The sequence below is a fragment of the Zeus faber genome (genome assembly GCF_960531495.2).
Source record: "Zeus faber genome assembly, chromosome: 13".
Classification (NCBI taxonomy): domain Eukaryota; kingdom Metazoa; phylum Chordata; class Actinopteri; order Zeiformes; family Zeidae; genus Zeus; species Zeus faber.
In genome coordinates, this window is record NC_137198.1 from 14,775,742 (window position 1) to 14,793,271 (window position 17,530).

The following is a 17,530-nucleotide window of genomic DNA, read 5'->3' on the forward strand; positions in this document are numbered from 1 at the left end:
AAAATAGGAGTAAAAAATCTCACAGTGAACATTGGGAGCAAGAATATGATTTTTTTTTTTTTTTTGTCATTTCGAACATAAAAAACAAGACACAAATACAGCAGCTTGAGCAGAAGATAGGCAGGAGAAGAAAGCAGGAAGAGAATCCACTGAGAGAACGATGGGCTGCTCAACGACTACTCTTGACAAAACGTGCCGAGGTCAGGGGCGAGATCGGATCCGGTAACCGGCGTCGTCGGTCAGCGCGACTCAACAAACTCCCAAATGATCAGGGAATTTCTCACGCCGTCATAGCAAACAAATAAAAAAAAAAAAAAAAAATGAGTGAGTGATGAGTGAAATAAACAGGTTGAATATCTGACAACACATTTTAGTGGCTGCGCTGCTCATTCGGATCCGGTCATGGCCCCCAAAATTTCACAAGCGAATGAAATAACAGATTTGATCACAGGCCGCGTCAGTCCCTCACTTCCAGGAGATTCTAAATTTAGAAAATGGAGTCGACTCAGATCCAAAAAAATAACTTTGACGCTTGTTCGGCGTTTGGAACGGTGCCGTTTGCTTGGAGGCATTCTGAAGCAGTGAACCGATTCGGGCTGAAGCGCATCGCTTAGACGCCGGAATTGCGAAATCGCGGAATTGCCCGACGGTGGAATGGAATGTGCCTCGTCGCCGCGGAAAACGACGCAAGCTAAGCCGGGGGGGGGGGGGGGGGGGGGGGGTCGAGACTCTCCTTGCACATGCGCCCGAGACCGGGACGAGCCGGCGCCGGTAAAGAACAGTCGATCGGAATGAAAACTTGGTCGCGGCGGCGCTCCCGACGTGTTACCGCTGACGAAATGCTTTCCGGCGCCCGGGGGAGCGTTCAAGAGCGGCGTTTGGGGAAAGCTTGTTGAAAACGAATTGGGACTCGTTTCCCTCCACACAACGGGGCTTGTAAGGGAGCGTCAAATGAACTAAGAGGCGTCTGATGTGTGTTGTTTTTTTTTTTTTTGTTTTTTTTAAATCGAATACAAACAAAATTTGATCCAGTTCAAGACGGCCGCGTGTTTGCTATGTGTGCACAGTGAAAACCCCAATGATGTGTTTTCACTCGCGAGGAGATGTCGTTAATCTTTTCCATCTCCTTCCCTTCTTGTCGCCGTCTGCGTCACACGGTCGGTGAGCCGGGTTAACACCTGCATTTGCAAAGGAACCACACCTTCCTAAAGCCTTTCTGATTTTCATGTCTTGAAATGTGGAAGACTCAATTCTCCTGACAGAAAAACATGGAAAAAAAAAAAAAGAAATAAATAAAAATAAAATAAAATTAAAATCCTATGTTCGACGGGACCCCCTGTGCGGAGCAGTGGGCCGCGTTGCATCTTCGTGGCGGGAACTAAAGCGTGGCGTTCTGAGCTCCACCTCCTCGTGTCGCTGCATTTGGAACCCGGGGCCGGATCATTGCACGTCTTAGCGGCGCGTCTTTCTACAAGCCTCATCACCTCGCCACTCACCCTCAGCTGGACCCTTTCATTACAGGTAATTCGCTCAGAGAGGAAAAAATTAAAAAAAAAAAAACCCAAAACAAACAAAAAAAAAAAAAAAAAAATCAAACAATCAGCCGTTAGGGTGAAGTTCCCAAAAGTTCACATTACAGTACTGTTAGGTCTTTTTTAGACGAAACGAAAACTACAAAAAGGCAGAGAGAGAAAGCTGACACCCAATCATCGCCATCATCAAATCAAAAAAGTTGGATTTTGATTACAGATATATTATCATAATTATTATGATCACTATTTATTAATATTGTCACCATTATTATCCGACGTGCGTCGGTGCAGTCACTGAGACGAGGCCTTGGTGGCTATCGTGGAGACGCAGTGCTGCTGGAAGTTCGGCGACATGGCCGAGTTGCAGCCCAGTCTCTGCCGCGGGCCCTTCATCGCCCCGTCGCCCTCCACGATCCAGGGGCTGCTGCAGCAGCCGGGGCCCCCGGGGCCCGAGCCGGGCCCCCCGGGGCACACCAGGCCCTTGGGTTGCTCGCCGGCAGGGGGGCAGTCGGCGTTGTGGGCCTGCAGCGTGCTGGTGATGTGGCTCAGGAGGTCGTCGAAGAACTCGGGGACGCCCTCGTAACCTGACGGGACACAAACGGAGGGCGGTGACGCAGCCGGAGCGGCCGAGCACCCGGCTGGGCGGAGCGTCTGGAAACTTTGACTCGACTGGTGGAAAATTCCAGAAACTACAAACCCTGCCATGTTTTACCTCCCGCCCTGAACGGACACTCGTTTTCGCTCGTTAATTTGTTGTTCACTGGCCAATCCAGTCGGTCGACACAAAACCCCAAAGTGGAATTTCCTGTCGTTATTGAATACCTGAACAATGGTCATACACTGTCACCCCTTTCTTATAATTTCACTGACTAGCTTAAGAACTGGAACAGATGTTTTGTTTTTTTTGTAATAATGAGGAGAACAGATGCTTAAAATCTTTTCATACTGTACATCCAAAGAAACATCTGGTTTCATTTAGATATCTTTGTGTGTGTGTGTGTTAATTTATGCATAATTATGCCATTCAGCAGCTCTCCTCAAAGCCAGAAATAAGCCCGAGACAGTGCAACCTGAGAACAGTGTTGCCATGGCAACACGTCCCCGTCAAACTTCGCACTCTTAAGTACGGAGACAGCGTATGCAATATCATTTATTTTCCTTTTTGCTGGCACGGCTCTCCGGTGGAATTCATACCTCACGCCCCTCCTCCTCCTCCTCCTCCTTCTTGACAACCTGACTCAGAGGCAGCCAGACGACTTAATCAGGCCGAAAGGGAAGCACGCACCTGGGAAGGCATTGATGTCGATCACCGCGTGCTGGCCCGTTTGGTTGTTGATGATGACATCGATGCCAAACAGGGACACGCCCAACGAGCGCCGCAGGGACCTGGACAGCTCTCTGATTACGTCATCGCTGGGGGGCTGGGACACGCCCTCCACGTTCTCCCTCTGCGACGGGGGAGTGAAAACCTCGAGTTACAATATCAAATGGTAAACCTTTGAAAAGACAAAAAAATAAAAGAAAAAGAAAAATGAGCGGTGGTCGGAGCCAGGAGACTGTTTTGTACGGCGGGGTGATGCCGACGTACAGAGGTTAGGTCCGAGGAGGACTCTGGCTTGGACACGTTGTGGCTGTTGAAGAAAATAGCTTTCCTGTCTGGAACGAAAAAGAGAGAGAGAACCAGAATGTAAGGTGGGATTTTACAAACGGCTGGTGTCTTCACTTCACGGCGGCTGGTCATGGTCACGTTTTCCCTGTTTTTCCCCCCACACAGCCACCAGGGGGCAGCAAACCCCCGTTTGTAGGCAAAACAATTTACTTTTCAATGACCATCGACGGTGGCAAACAAAGCTAAAGGACTTTACAGAGCTCAATTGTATACGACTGCTATTTGCCTGGTATGGGGAATTAGAGAAGCCTGAATTCAAACAAAACTACAGCCACCCACAACTATCGCAAATCACCACCTTTACGGTCTAACTAAAAAAAACATCACAGGCATGTCCAGCCTCAGCTCTTCATAACTCATAATGATGAGGTATGGTGTGTACTGTTGTACATTTGACAAATAAACTTGAACTTGCAGTTATCTCTGCTGTTGGACAATATATTGTTGTACTGTGATAAATTGCGACTGACCTGTGATAATTCAAAAAAATAAAAAAAAAAAAAGAGGTCAGTCACACCCTGTGACTGATTGCCAAACCTTGAACAATAGTCTGACCATGAGTGCGATTCAGCTGTGCGGCGACAGACCGTCTACCTTGATGACGTGAGGAAATTGATTTCCATTTTCACGACCCACCTTATTTGTAATCAATATGGAGTAAATAACTTCCAAATAGATACGTCCTTGTGAGAGTGCACTATGAAGCGGCTTGCCGATCGGACTTTATCGACAAAGTCCGAACTAAAACATTTGCCCTAGAATTAAGCCCGGGGAGGGAACATGCGTGGGCGGGGCCAAGTTTTCACTTTCGGAAAACAAACCCTCTTTCACACCACCAACCCTATGACTGCGATTAAAAGCTTATGCTTAAAAAAAAAAAGCGTGCGCGTGCGTGCGTTGAGCGGCGGGAGCCGGTGACGGACGCGGAGATGCCTCCGTTAGACGCGGTACGGCCTCACTCAACCCTGCTCGTTTGCATTGTCATACAAAGTGGACTCTTCTGTTCCCTTGATACTCAAACCGCTTTGCATGAAGACGGCTACTGTATAACATGCAAATAGCGGCGCGTTTGGTGTCAGATGTTTGCCGGGTCTTATCCATCGGCTGGAATCCTGACCGAAACCAAGTATACTGGAACCCACCCCTCATTGTTTTGTTTCCGACCAGATAGAGGACATGTATCAAGAGAACAAAAGTTAATTGTACGCTATTGCACTTTTCAAAAAAGGGGTGAACAGGTTCAATCAAGGGGACGAGAACAAGGCTTTATGTGAACCTTTTATTGGCCAATTCAGAGAAGGTGTGCTGCTCGCTCTTCTTGTTTGGCCGTACACGCACTTTGGACCCCTCCGTCTCTCGGCCGGTTTCTTCTCACCTGCTGCTCCGACAGGGAAGTTCTTCAACGAGGGCCTTTCCACGACGGTGTAGGACTCCCCGACCACAAACACCTTGTAGAGCACCGCGTTGTGGTTGATGAAGCTCTGAATCACACACGGCGGCCTCACGTCCTTCAAGTCCTCTTCACTGAAGATAATGGCCATCTGTGGACGGGAGGACATTGTCTCCTAATACATACCTCTTTACCACGGCACAAAAGACCAGCTCACACCCGCTAGCTAACGTCTGCTAACGTCTGCTAACATCTGGCTTTTGTCTTTAGTGGGAAAGGTTGCGATCGGTTTTCATTCCTGGGACAAATGACTCTGCAGCAGTCATGGGTATTTATCGGCTCCAGCTCTGATCGGCAGTGATGGAAACGTGACACCCGGGTAAACGCACTCATTTTTGCCCCGTTTCCCGACGTTGGCGTGTAAACAAGACAGGAATACCTGTGTGTCGTTCGATCATTTCACATCTGATTTAGAATTCAAGATCAAAATATGAAGCTATCGACTTTTTCACCCCCCGCATGCCACAACGCAAAATGTTTTTGAGTGCGGGGCGAGGAGAACCCCCACGCTCTGCGCCGCGCTCCGAGCCACTACAGCGCCGGCCCAAGCTGGAGGAGCATCTCCACTCCCCGCTGCGGGCATGTATGCTCCATGCCGCTTTCGACTCCCCCTGCATCCAACTCCCATTGGAAAAATGACACGCTCCTTTTCCGGCGCGTTTGTGACATTGACCGTGACACACCAGAAAATAAAGAGAAAGAAAGGCATACTCTCGTCTACTGGCAATGGGAAAGGCGTCCATCGGCTATTTTAAGCAAGATTACCTAAAAAAAAAAAAACAACAACCAACAAACACGCTTATTTTGGTGTAAAAACGTGATAAGAAAATGTGCAGTTCTTGACTCTATATGTCAAGGTTTGCAATTTTCCAGGGAAAGATTAATGAATGGTTTGAAGAAACAAGGAGCCGCCCTCAACACACTTGTTGAAACTAACTGTTTGCTGGGTGGTGTGTGTGTGTGTGTGTGTGTGTGTGTGTGTGTGTGTAGGAATGTTGACAATTCAAACAGATTGATTTTCAACTCGCAAAGACTAACCTGACACAAGGCCCTATTCTCTTCTTTTGTTTGGAGTAGAGTTAAATGAAAAGCCGATATGGAGACGTAGTGTTACTGCAACCGACAGAGGGTGTGAATGACCCTCTGACTCCTGTGCCCTCTTACCTCGTGAGAAACAGTTCCATGGGCCACCCGTGTTTTGCAAACTGAGACAGTGGTAGAGAGAAAGAGACAGAGAAACACAAATAGAGTGTTAAAAAATTTGAGTCAGAGTAACACTTCCTTCCAAAAACCTTGTTAGTTCATAAAAAAATGGAAACCAATTAACTCATCATACTGAATGGGAGGTGTTGGTAATACCTGCATGAGCTTATTACAAATGTTTCAGAATGAGATCCCTGACTTTTCAAACTGAAATGCCTCATGGAGGTGGACTTACTGAAGGGGAATGTGAGTCCGTGCTTCCTGATCTGCTCCAGCGTGTCCGGGCTGCACGCCGTGTTCAGGACCATGAATGGAGGAGAGCAGATCCTCTCATCTAGTAGATATAAAAAAAAAAAAAAAAAAAATCTAATCATGAATATATATATATATGCCCATGTTACAATAAAGGCTTTTTAACACTATATTTCTTTTGGGCGCCTTCCTTAGATGAGGGATGGTTGAGGGACGGTCCAGTCACAGGATAACATCAGCTGAGAAAAAACTTGGATTTACTCCTGAGGCAATACACATGACTACCATTTATACGGGTACAGCCTGTACTTTGGAGCTATTTGGAGAGGTGCGTGTACTATTAAGAAGGACAGTTTGCTGTGGGGGAGGTGGGTATACTGCACTATACACACCGATCAGCCACAAAATGAAAACCACTGACAGGTGAAGTAAATAATATTGATCGTCTCGTTGCAATGGTACCTGTCAGGAGGTTATTATTCGGCAGCAAGTGAACAGTCAGTTCTTGAAGTTGATGTGTTGGAAGCAGGAAAAATGGGCAAGCGTAAGCATCTGAGCCACTTTGACAAGGGCCACATTGTAATAGCTAGACGACTGGGTCAGAGCATCTCCAAAACGGCAGGTTTTATGGGGTGTTCCTAGTATTCAGTAGTTAGTAACTACCAAAAGTGGTCCAAAAAATGACCAGTGAACCACAGACAGGGTCACGGACACCCAAGGCTCATTGATGTGCGTGGGGAGTGAAGTCTAGCCTGTCTGGTCTGATCCCACAGAAGGCATACTGTAGCACGAATTGCAAAAAAAAAAAAAAATAATTATGCTGGCTACGATAGAAAGGTGTCAGACGACACAGTGCATCGTGTGGACTGACCACCCTGGTCTGGTCTGATGAATCGCGTTTTCTGCTATATTATGTGGATGGCCAGGGCTAGGGTCCGATTCGATGCAGCATCTGTGGGATGTGCTGGAACAACAAGCTCGGAGGCTCAGAGGTCTTGCGTCGTCCATGCCTCGACGGGTCAGAGCTGTTTTGGTGGCACAAAGTGGAGCTTCATAATATTAGCGGCGCGCACGCACGCACACACACCTCTTTATCATAAGAGTGACAGCTTTATACGCAGATTTGCATGATATATATTGTAAATTATCATCATGGGTGTGGACGGTATTGGGGCTGGGCAATATATCGATATAATATTGACTTTGTAATAAGAGACTAGATACTGTCTGGGATTTTGCTTATTGTAATTTATCTAGCAGTATCATTGTAAACGCAGCACTGGCCCCGTTTCCAGCCAAGACGGCGACGAGTATGAACCCAAACATGAGCATTCAAAGAATACGTTTTGTCCCCTACTGCCGTTTACATACTGGGTACAGCGTGGAGCTCAGAACAGTCCTGAAGTCAATACTAGCTGTGCGATGTGAGGCTTATTTATACAGTACTTACATTATACTATTACCAATCCACATAATGAGCTCTCAAGTCATTATCGGTGTAGGAGTTCCACGTTTTGAGTTCAGCCCTGGTAAATAGCACTTTACTTTCAGGGACATCATTTTATCCTTCTCAAACTGCCAGGCTAGCGTTATAGTTCTTTTGTCCTTAGAAGCAAGTTCCCTCGGCATCCATAAGCTCAGAAGCAACAAGCAGTTCCTGCTAGTGCAGTATGAAGCCAATTGTCCGAAACCCGTTTGACATTCATGTGCTATTGTGCCTGCCCTTTCTTTTTTCTAATACACAGAGACAAAGAGAGACAGACACACACACACACACACACAGACACATTCTTGTATTTTGCTTTCATCCCTTTGTCAGGATTAGAGAGCAGGCAGAACATAGTGCAGAGGCCATCTGAGAGAATGACTGCATCCATATTCAATAAATAACGCAGGGGCCGACTCTGCCTCGGCTCCTCGTCCTCCCAGACGTGACACAAAACTCAACACGTTGAAATATAGGAAACACAGGATGCTTCAGGGACACATAAACATTCTGTATAAAGGATGGTGTCCTTTTCTGGCGTGCATTTAGTTTAGTTGACGTGCTGAAATATTGGACAGCTCAATTTTTGTGATTAGACTTCCTAGGAGAGGCTCTGAAAATACAGGAAGAATCAGACAAACATCCTGGAGGTCATTCAAACCGGGCTGCATCGCTGTCCATTATGGATCTATATTAATGTTCTGCCTACTGCAATTTTCCTTCCAGACAAACATAGTTGGGGTGATAAGACGGCCAGTTGGATATATCTCCACAGGAAATCGGTGAGGGGGCCTAACCAGGCGTTAGCAAATTGCTAATGACAAAAACACAATAGGAACATGCCAATGTTTGTGTTCTGCGGGCCCCGGTGATGGCACGGCTCTTTCGCCCACTAAGTGCTGAGGTCAGGATAATCTCATCTGCCTACATTCCCTCTAGTGCTGAGCATCGAGCTATGTGCTCCCACATGGGGCCCCATAGGCTTCTACTGCTCAGCAGCCATCGTGGTCACCGTGGGTGTACGTCATGATAACCTGCTGTTCTAGGAGAAGCCCTGCTGTTAAGAGATGATGCAGGAGATGACAAAAAATAAAAAAAAATAAAAATAAAAAGTTCTGGAGACTTATTTTGCATTGAAAAATTCTGGACCAGCTACAAGTTTCTTTTTTTAAGCTTGTTTTTATTTCATTCCACTGGCACTGTGTTACGGGACAGTTTTCTGTGATAACCTGGTAACGGACATCCACAGGGACCGCCCTTCACCCACATGATCTGGATTTGAGTCATCGTGCATGCAAGCATCAGCCTGCTGCAACACAGATACTCATATCAGCTTAATGGTGATATCCAGTCTCCAAATCTTTCACACAAGCAACATTTTTGTTATTATCATATACAAGGGTGTGTGGTTTGCTGAGGAGCGTTCCTCCCTTCTTCTCTTCAAGGAAACTAATTTCAAAGCAAGTCACCATGTTGTTGAGAGAGGCTCAATCTTTATTTGAGAGAAGCTCAAATGGGATTCTCTTGATTTGTTTTTCTAATCTTCTAGTTTCATGTGTTATCTTACACATGCCATTGGTGACAGAAGCTCAAAGACCAAACACTTCCTTGACAGAAATCACTGCTACTGTACTGCTACTATACTTAAAAAAAAAAAAACAACAACAAAAGAAAACAACAAAAAACAGACAAAAAAAACAACAGAAAACAGAAAACAGTTTTCTGGTTTCTCAGCTGTAAAATACCAGACGCGAGGTTCCTATATTCAGGTGGGTTCTGGCTCTAGGCTCATTAACAGTTTTCTCTTTTCACGGCTCAAACTGCTCCAGTGCTGTTGACAGCGCAGCCATCTAGTTTATGGAGTAGGAAGCCTGGAGATTTCACCCATCATTTATTTTTGTACTGGCTATGTCTACATTTGTCACGCCGCCGATGTTTCACTGGGCTAGGAATAGCAGCCCGGAACGTCATCCAGAAATCCCTATTAGTTCACCCAAACAATGATTGTTTAAACTTTGTCAAACTGAAACCACGAAATAAATTAATCCCTTTCAAACAGCAAATAAAAAAAATAAAAAAAAGGGGGGGGGGGATGTTAAATGACAGTGTTGCTAAGTTTGCCTTTGTGGCCACGCTTGGCTCTTGGTTGACAGTGGTGCTGGCGGGGTTGAGGGAGCGGGGGATATGAGGGTGGGTCTGTGTGCGTGTGCGGGTGGGGGTGGGGGGGTGAGATCAATCTCTGTCTCTGTCTAAACACTGCATGCTCTCAACAGACCCCGCGGAGCCGAGGACGACATTTACAGGAGTCCTTGCACGGCGTTTGTTTTTTTAATCCATCACAGTTTATCGGGTCAGTTGCATTTTTCATCTCCACACACACACACACACACACCACCGCAATGTCATCTTTCGCTTCCCGTGCCCTTACAGTGTGTGAATAAATGAGCATTAAAAGTCGGAATTAGTTCACAGCCAGGCCGCCTTGCCTCGGGAGCGAGCCCCCCGGAGAATGTGTACGGGAAGGTGTTTGGAGGAAGACATTCCTTCGTGACAGGCCTGTTAGAAAGTCAAAAGTTCTGATGCCGTAGTTTAGATTCATGAGGTGAATCACAGAAACATGATGACATTACTCTATGTAGAACACCTCGCTGTTTAAGGGGGAGGCTCAACTGTCGTGTCACAATTTAGAGCTTTACTCAGAAAACCCATCATCCACCAACGCATTTCCTTCTTCCAGCGGCAAACAGCATTGTTTGCAGTATTTGAAATGAAAAGCAAAACACTGCGCTACATATGAATAACCCAGATTCTAAACATTCTGCTGCAAGAGGATTACGCTCCAATTACAATTATGAATCATTTGTGGAAAAAAAAACAACCCAAAAAAACCATAACAAATAAACAGAACGCATGTGATCGTTTCCTCATAAATGTGAACGCTACAGTCTCTGAAGGGAGCGTCTCCTGTGAAAAGATATTCATCATCTCACGATGGAAACAAAGCACGGCCGTGGAGGTCAATCTGACAGGCGGACGATCATTTACTCAAGCTTGCAATCCATCGTCGACTCTCCTCCGGCTGCAGTGAGCGTTTTTTTTACTTGGTGCTTGGACCGGTTTCCTTGTCCTCGCCATCCCAGGCTGTTTGTCTTTAAAATGCTGTGCCTTTGTTTCAATACCGGTCACCCGCATAAACTGTGTTCTAGTTACTGTTGGGTCATGTTTAAAACGTTGCGGCTTAGACATAGATTAATGAATGCGCCGGGCATGGTAATAGTTGGCCAAAAGATTTTTTTGGTTAAACTAATAAACTTCAAGAGGCACGGTTTCGCCAGAAAGCATCCCACTTTAAGTTCTCCTGAAGTGGAAAACAATACCGTAGAATGGAGAGACCAAGAAAGTGATACTTAACTTTATAGGAGACTTGACAACAGTTGCTACCCTATAAAAACAGTTTAAGATATCAAAGCTTGCCCACAGACAGAAACGAATAGATTCCATCGACTTGTGTAAACAGCTACCTTGCTCTGGTTCACGGAGGAAACACAACACTGAGTTGGACCACAAAGCAGCGACTGAGATCCAACCGGCGGAACTATGAATCACGCATACCTGGCCGTGTCTCGCACCGATCCATTAGCACCGGCACAGCCCCTGTCCGTCTGTTCTCCATTTGAACAGACCATTAAGAGGAGTTAATTCACCATCGTGTGTTTGGATTAATTCAAACAATTCCGAGAACAGCTAGAATAAGCGCGCGGCTGCAGCGATGTGACAGCCACATAACCACTTGAGGTAAAATGCAGCCCCCCCCCCCCAAAAAAGAAAAAAAACAAAAAAAAAAAACACACACCTCAAGAGCTTCCTACCATTGAATGCTATTCTGAGCCACTCGGGCTGCTGAGCATGGCAGGCTCTCTGGCCTTTAGTGCTGCGTTGCCTTGGCAGCTGGAGCGGCTCCAGGACTGTGGTCTCCACTGATAAGCAACAGGAAGTTGCCGTGCCTGAGCGAGCAGTATGGGCTTTCTACTCTCAACCACTCTTCCTCTCCATCACCGTCTTCTTTTCAACACTAGGTTTGACAATACCTCTACCAATTTGTAGCATCAATTATTTGTTGCCACACCAAGAAGTTAAGACCTTAATCCTTGATCACACACACACACACACACACACACACACCCTTACCTCGCTTGTAGCGGTGCAATGCAGACATACAACCTCTTAACGTTTGTACTTTAGGTCAATCGTTTCCCGTAGAAGTCTAGCGTGTGAGCTAGTTCTTTAGCAGAAAGAACTGCCTGCAATAGTTGCAGAAAAAAAAAAAAAAAATGCAATGAGCAATGCAATGGCTGCTTTCCTCCTCAAAGAGAAAGACGCGCGCGCGCGCACACACACACACACACACACACACACACACACACACACACACACACACACACACACACACACACACACACACACACACACACACACACACACACACACACACACAGACAGAGAGAGAGAGAGCGAGGGAGAGAGGCCGATGGGGGTGGTTGTTATATAACCATCACCACCACGTCTGTTTGTATGAAAGACTTATTTTTGCGATTGTATTTAACGAAACCGACACGGCCGACATTGTGAATAGTCTCCGATCCGTTTCTCTGGCAGAGGGCGGCAGCACCTCGTGGACGGCTACAGGACACGTATGCATGCACGCTGTGTGCAGGGGAAATCATCAACCAGAGGATGAGTCACAGGTGTGTTTCCTGTGCGTGCATGTGGGGGGTGGGCCATCATTCCACTGCTTTCCTGTCAACCAATAGACATTAGCCACTGCCGAGGGAACAGGGCCAGTGACAGGGGTAGTGGGAAGACTACAGTTTAACACACACACACACACACACACACACACACACACACACACACACACACACACACACACACACACACACACACACACACACACACACACACACACACGGTTCACACAAGGTTCAGACAAGGGAGAGAGGAGAGTCGATCCTGTCATGTGGAGGAAGGAAGTGAATTATGATATGAGCCCCACACTAGGCCAGCGCAAATGAATCTCCCCCTCGGAAGCAGAGAAAACATAATTCAGGTGAGCTTGCTAATATATGCCACCCATTCTTCCAGCCTCAAGACTGTGGAGGAAAGACAGAGCTTAAATTCGGACTGGAACGTGCAATAGAAGGAATCTATGAAATATGATGAAATTAAATGTATTTGACAGCAGGATTTTGGAAGTGGAAAAGTGGAATTGGAGTGAAAGAAACACCGGACACCTGATTTTAAACACAAAACATTTGCACACCCATTGCTTAAAGATATTGTTCCAATTAAAATGTACTTTTTCGGCATGATGAATGAATAAAATGTCATACATGGCTCTAAAAAAATGCCTCTTCCTAGCTTAAAAGTTAGAAAAAATATATAGCTTAAGAATCAAGCATCATCAGCCATTACTGCATAATATTCATTTGAAGCCATTTAAGCTTAAAATTATAGTATCAATGCAATTCAGTGGAAAGTGTGAACGCATGTTTGATACCCGGCCCTGTGAACACCATACAGATCTTACACAGTGTGCGACAGGAAAAAATACTTTTAAGTGCACGGAAATAAGTTTGTGAAGACAGGAGTGTCACTGGGTGTTTTGGGAAGGTTCTGACCTTGCATGCAATCTTCTATCTTATGAACCAGCTGGTAGGACTTGCAGCGATCCAGCAGGGTGCGGATAGCAGGGAGGGGGTCCAAGATTATGGTCTCTGGGTGCCCATCGATGTAGTCCTGAAAATACACACAAAAACACCAAAACACACAGGTCAGGTGCAATGTTGGACAAATATGCTCAAGATGCGAGGGTGTTCATCAGGGTGTATGCAGACGCCAGCAAATTGCATTTAAGACTTTTTAAGTTGTGAAATCAGACATATCTTATATCCATCCAATATAAGCAATAAGGTGGTATAGCTCATGTGTTATGTTAATCATGCAAAAAAAGATGCAATTAATGATTCTATTCTCATATACAGTAATACATGCAAACATTGTTTTACAACAAGCAATTTGAAACAAATCATGAAACAGACAATAGTAAAAATTTAAATCTCAGAGATATTACAATTCAAGGTTTATTTTTGCTCAATTCACATTTCTTTTTTTACTTCACAAATCGCCCATGGCTATCCTGCACATGGGCATCATGGTGTATGTTGGTTACATCACAAGATCCCTGTGAGGCCCTGTGTTTTATATAATCGCCCCGCTCCCATCTCTTTTCTTATCAACTCTTTTCATCACACGTTATTTCCCCGATGCTTACCATGCCACTGTTGATCGTTCTGGCACTCTTCTAGCCTTAAGAACAATTTGCAACACACAAACAGTGTCTGCTGTAACAGGCAGGCCTCTTCATTTTGCACACAGTCACGCTTTTCATATCACAGCCAGTAAAATAGCAAAGCTCAACCGTCACCCACCTTCGCCTGACATAAAGCAGGCACGGCCGCATCAACGATCACACAGGCACTGTGCCGATAAACGCACGTAGGCTTAGGCGCGCAGCATGTAAACAAATGCATTTTCCTTGAGACGGAGGATCCATCTGTAGGATTTCCTCCCAAGCGGAGCTGATCAAAGTCTGTCGAGCTGTTATGTAAGCCAAACACGCTAGCGTAAAAAAATAAACCCAAACTAATCTTCCAGCAGTTTAGAGGCACAGGCTGTTGATGTGGGACAATACTCATTGGCTTGTACATCTCAAACGTAATGACAACGCAAACAAGGCATTTGGATTCATTCTGCAGGGAAAATACCTGCTGGCGCTGGCCAACACAAGAGTGGGTTATTACTTGCAAACAAGAGTGTGTGAAGTCACGCGCACCATGACAGGATTACATCTTCCAAGTAGGATGTTATCATTGAGGAAAATGTAGGTTAAGGTTTACAGCTTGTGTAACAAGGAAGCTGTAACAATAAAACAATTATTATAATAATAATAATAATAATAATAATAATAATAATAAATAACCACCTTAGCCAGATGCATCTGCGTGAAAAGGAGGGGAAGGATTTATTCACTGACAAAATTATGCTCAAATATTACTTCAGTTTATGAAATAAAATATCACTTTAGTGAAATTTTAGTAATGACATTGACTTCTAACATGTGCCAACTACAACTTCACTAAAAACTATTTTTTGTTCAATATTATAAAATGTGGTGCAGTTGTAAGATGTCGAGGTTCAAATGAAGAAATTACAGTAATTTGATGGTCGCCTAAGGAATAATTGAATAATAAATTAGGTTTAATGAGTTTAAGGGAGTTTAAGGGTCAAGGTTCATCTCTAATGGGACCAAGATGAAACCTGCTTTGTGCTGGGAACAAGCTGGTCCACGTCTTGTTGCGATGCGCCTTCAGCCAAAGGAGGAGACCGAGTCACCACCACAGCCAGAGGAGGGACGAAAAAATTAAACCAGTGGTTGCTGGAAGGTGGCTTCTTCCATTCAATGAGGGCTCAATATTTTTTGAGAGCACCTCGTCAACTCCCCCGCTTCGTTTCAGTTTTTCCTGCAATGTATATACACAATACCGGCATACTGTACATCACAGGTAAATCACTGGGCAGGGGGGTGCTCGGCTCTTCCTATAGGCCAGATGGGCGCCACCTAGGGCACCATCCTGAGAGGGGGCACGGAGAGAGAGCGATTGGGGAGCCTTTTGAGCACCTGTCTCTATCTGGCGGCACAGACGTTACGCGCGCCAGCGATGTGTTTTTATTTTAGATGTAGCCTATTTTATTTGACCTTTTCTTATAAAACGAACGTCTGTACGTAAGGAACGGTATGGAATGAAACCGTGCGAAAGTTGAAAGTTTGAGCTCAAAGTTGTTCGGTTTTTCATCATTACTGCTCTGTACGTGAATCGATTTGGATTAAATTTAAACCACAAGATCCTTGTGAAATACTGGTTTAAACGACACCTCCACCATGTTTGTATGTGTTCCAGATAGTTTTAGCCGGGTTGGACACGTTTCGGCGTGAAATGCATTGGCCTGTGTCTGTAATATCGATCTAAATCTGGTCGGTTTTTCGCCAATATCTGCTCCGTATGTGCATCGATTTGGATGAAACTTCAACCACCAGGTGTTAGTGACAACGCGGTTCAAACAATACATAAACCGTGTTTGTGTGCAGAAGTTGGTGTTTTTCCAAGAAAAATAACAAATGGGCCAGACGCCTTATCATAATAATAATAACTGTCCTATCCTGATAAAAAGGTGGAGATGTATTGTGACGTCTACAGTGACGAAATGATGTCGCTATAGTCTTTTTTCCAGTGGAAAAGCAGACCGGTTCTTAGAAGGTTCGCAAGACAGAAGGTTCGCAAAGACAGCGGCGGAGAGAGGGTGCGAGCAAGAGTGGTGGTAGAATAAATTTTCACGCCATATTTAGCTCTGCCAGATTACTAAACAACACTTAGACCACTGACAAATTCTCAAGTGTTTACACTGATCCACATTTGGAGCTGTACCCTTCTGTGATGTGTCAGACATAAGCTGAGCACTTCCTGTTCCCGTGAAAAATGTAAAAAACAACAACTTTGAGTGACAGCTTACAGGGATTGTCTAATTAGCCATTTGGTGTATTTTAAATATAGCCGTTACTGCCCATTATCTTCTCTTGTGTTCGCGAAACCTCGGCTCTCTCTTTCCCAAGGCAGCCCATCACTTCCCTTGATTGTAAATTGGAACGTTAATAATTTAAAACGTGACCATGACTCAGAAACTTTGGAATGGGTTCTGTATCCCAGATCTGACATTTCAGGACCACGATATGTTTTTAATTTCATCATTTAGTATTGTAGATACTTCAATGAGGCTGGCCCACACATTTCGGATCCGTTCATGGAATACTAGCTCTTGGAACTACCTTGAAACCTACCTGTACTCTCTGCACCAGCAACACGGCCTGTGAGTCGTTCTGGTCAGCCTCCAGGATGAGGTCAGTCAGCTTGTGGATGATGACGTCCAGCGGACCCTGCTCCTCCAGGGGCTGGCTGAGGTCCAGCTGGGGGAGCAGCCAGGGATCAAAGGTTATGAGACACACAGGACACATTCTAAACTCAGATGCGAGTTTTTAAATCATTAGACAAAGTGATTTCAACACTGAGAGGAGGTGTTCATGCTGGATATTCTATTTGGCCTGCTTCTGCGGCCAAAACAACATGCAATAAACTGGGTGGATGCATACACTCTACCAATAACGCAAAGTAAAGAGGCGCTTGGAAAAAGAGCTGTGATGGTGAGATTTTTTACAAGATAACTTGCAATGGGACACAAAGAGCAAACCTTAAGGCAACAGAGTTCTACAGTATCGGTTTGAGAACTGCATGATTCATAACAGAAGAAAAGACCCATTGATAACTAAGTTATTTAGAGACAGATAGAAATCAGTGGACAACCCTGACTGGGCCAGAGGGAACATGTTGTCTAAAAGCAGAAGTATAATAAGGCCGGTGTCCCTTTATTTATACCTACACTGTGGAACTAAGCCCCCTAACACAAGTGCAAAATAATTCACTATGTTTATGAATCAATAGCATTGAGACCAGAAGACCCATCACACGCAGACAACAAACATCTGCTCATGTAATATTGGCAAGTCACTGCACATTGTGCAATGTGCTTTGGATGCAGTGAAATGTGTGAGAGGCCTGCAAATCATTTTGGTTCCAGCATGACTATTATGCAATGCAGCGGCGCACAGATTCATTACCACTACATGGCTAATCAGCTAATGGGCGATTACCAGATTATCATTAACAAAAGACAGTTCAGCAGCACCTGTACGAACTAGAAACTAGACTCAAGCAGGATTCCGCTGACAGCACCATCTGTGAACCCTGTGTACACAAACCAAGGACAAT

General features: G+C 45.1%; 1 protein-coding gene across 1 annotated transcript in view; it reads right to left on the reverse strand.

The window, feature by feature from the left end:
* LOC307239087 (inositol-tetrakisphosphate 1-kinase-like) overlaps positions 1–17,530 on the reverse strand; it is a 31,271-nt gene that overhangs the window by 1,481 nt on the left and 12,260 nt on the right. Inside the window, exons 4-11 of the mRNA XM_080012346.1 lie at positions 16,546–16,671; positions 13,271–13,388; positions 6,090–6,188; positions 5,816–5,856; positions 4,577–4,742; positions 3,121–3,188; positions 2,818–2,980; positions 1,796–2,116 (exon numbers count right to left, since the gene is read on the reverse strand). Coding sequence (XP_079868472.1) covers positions 1,824–2,116; positions 2,818–2,980; positions 3,121–3,188; positions 4,577–4,742; positions 5,816–5,856; positions 6,090–6,188; positions 13,271–13,388; positions 16,546–16,671 — 1,074 coding nt within the window. The 3' untranslated portion in view covers positions 1,796–1,823. The remainder of the gene's footprint in view (positions 1–1,795; positions 2,117–2,817; positions 2,981–3,120; positions 3,189–4,576; positions 4,743–5,815; positions 5,857–6,089; positions 6,189–13,270; positions 13,389–16,545; positions 16,672–17,530) is intronic.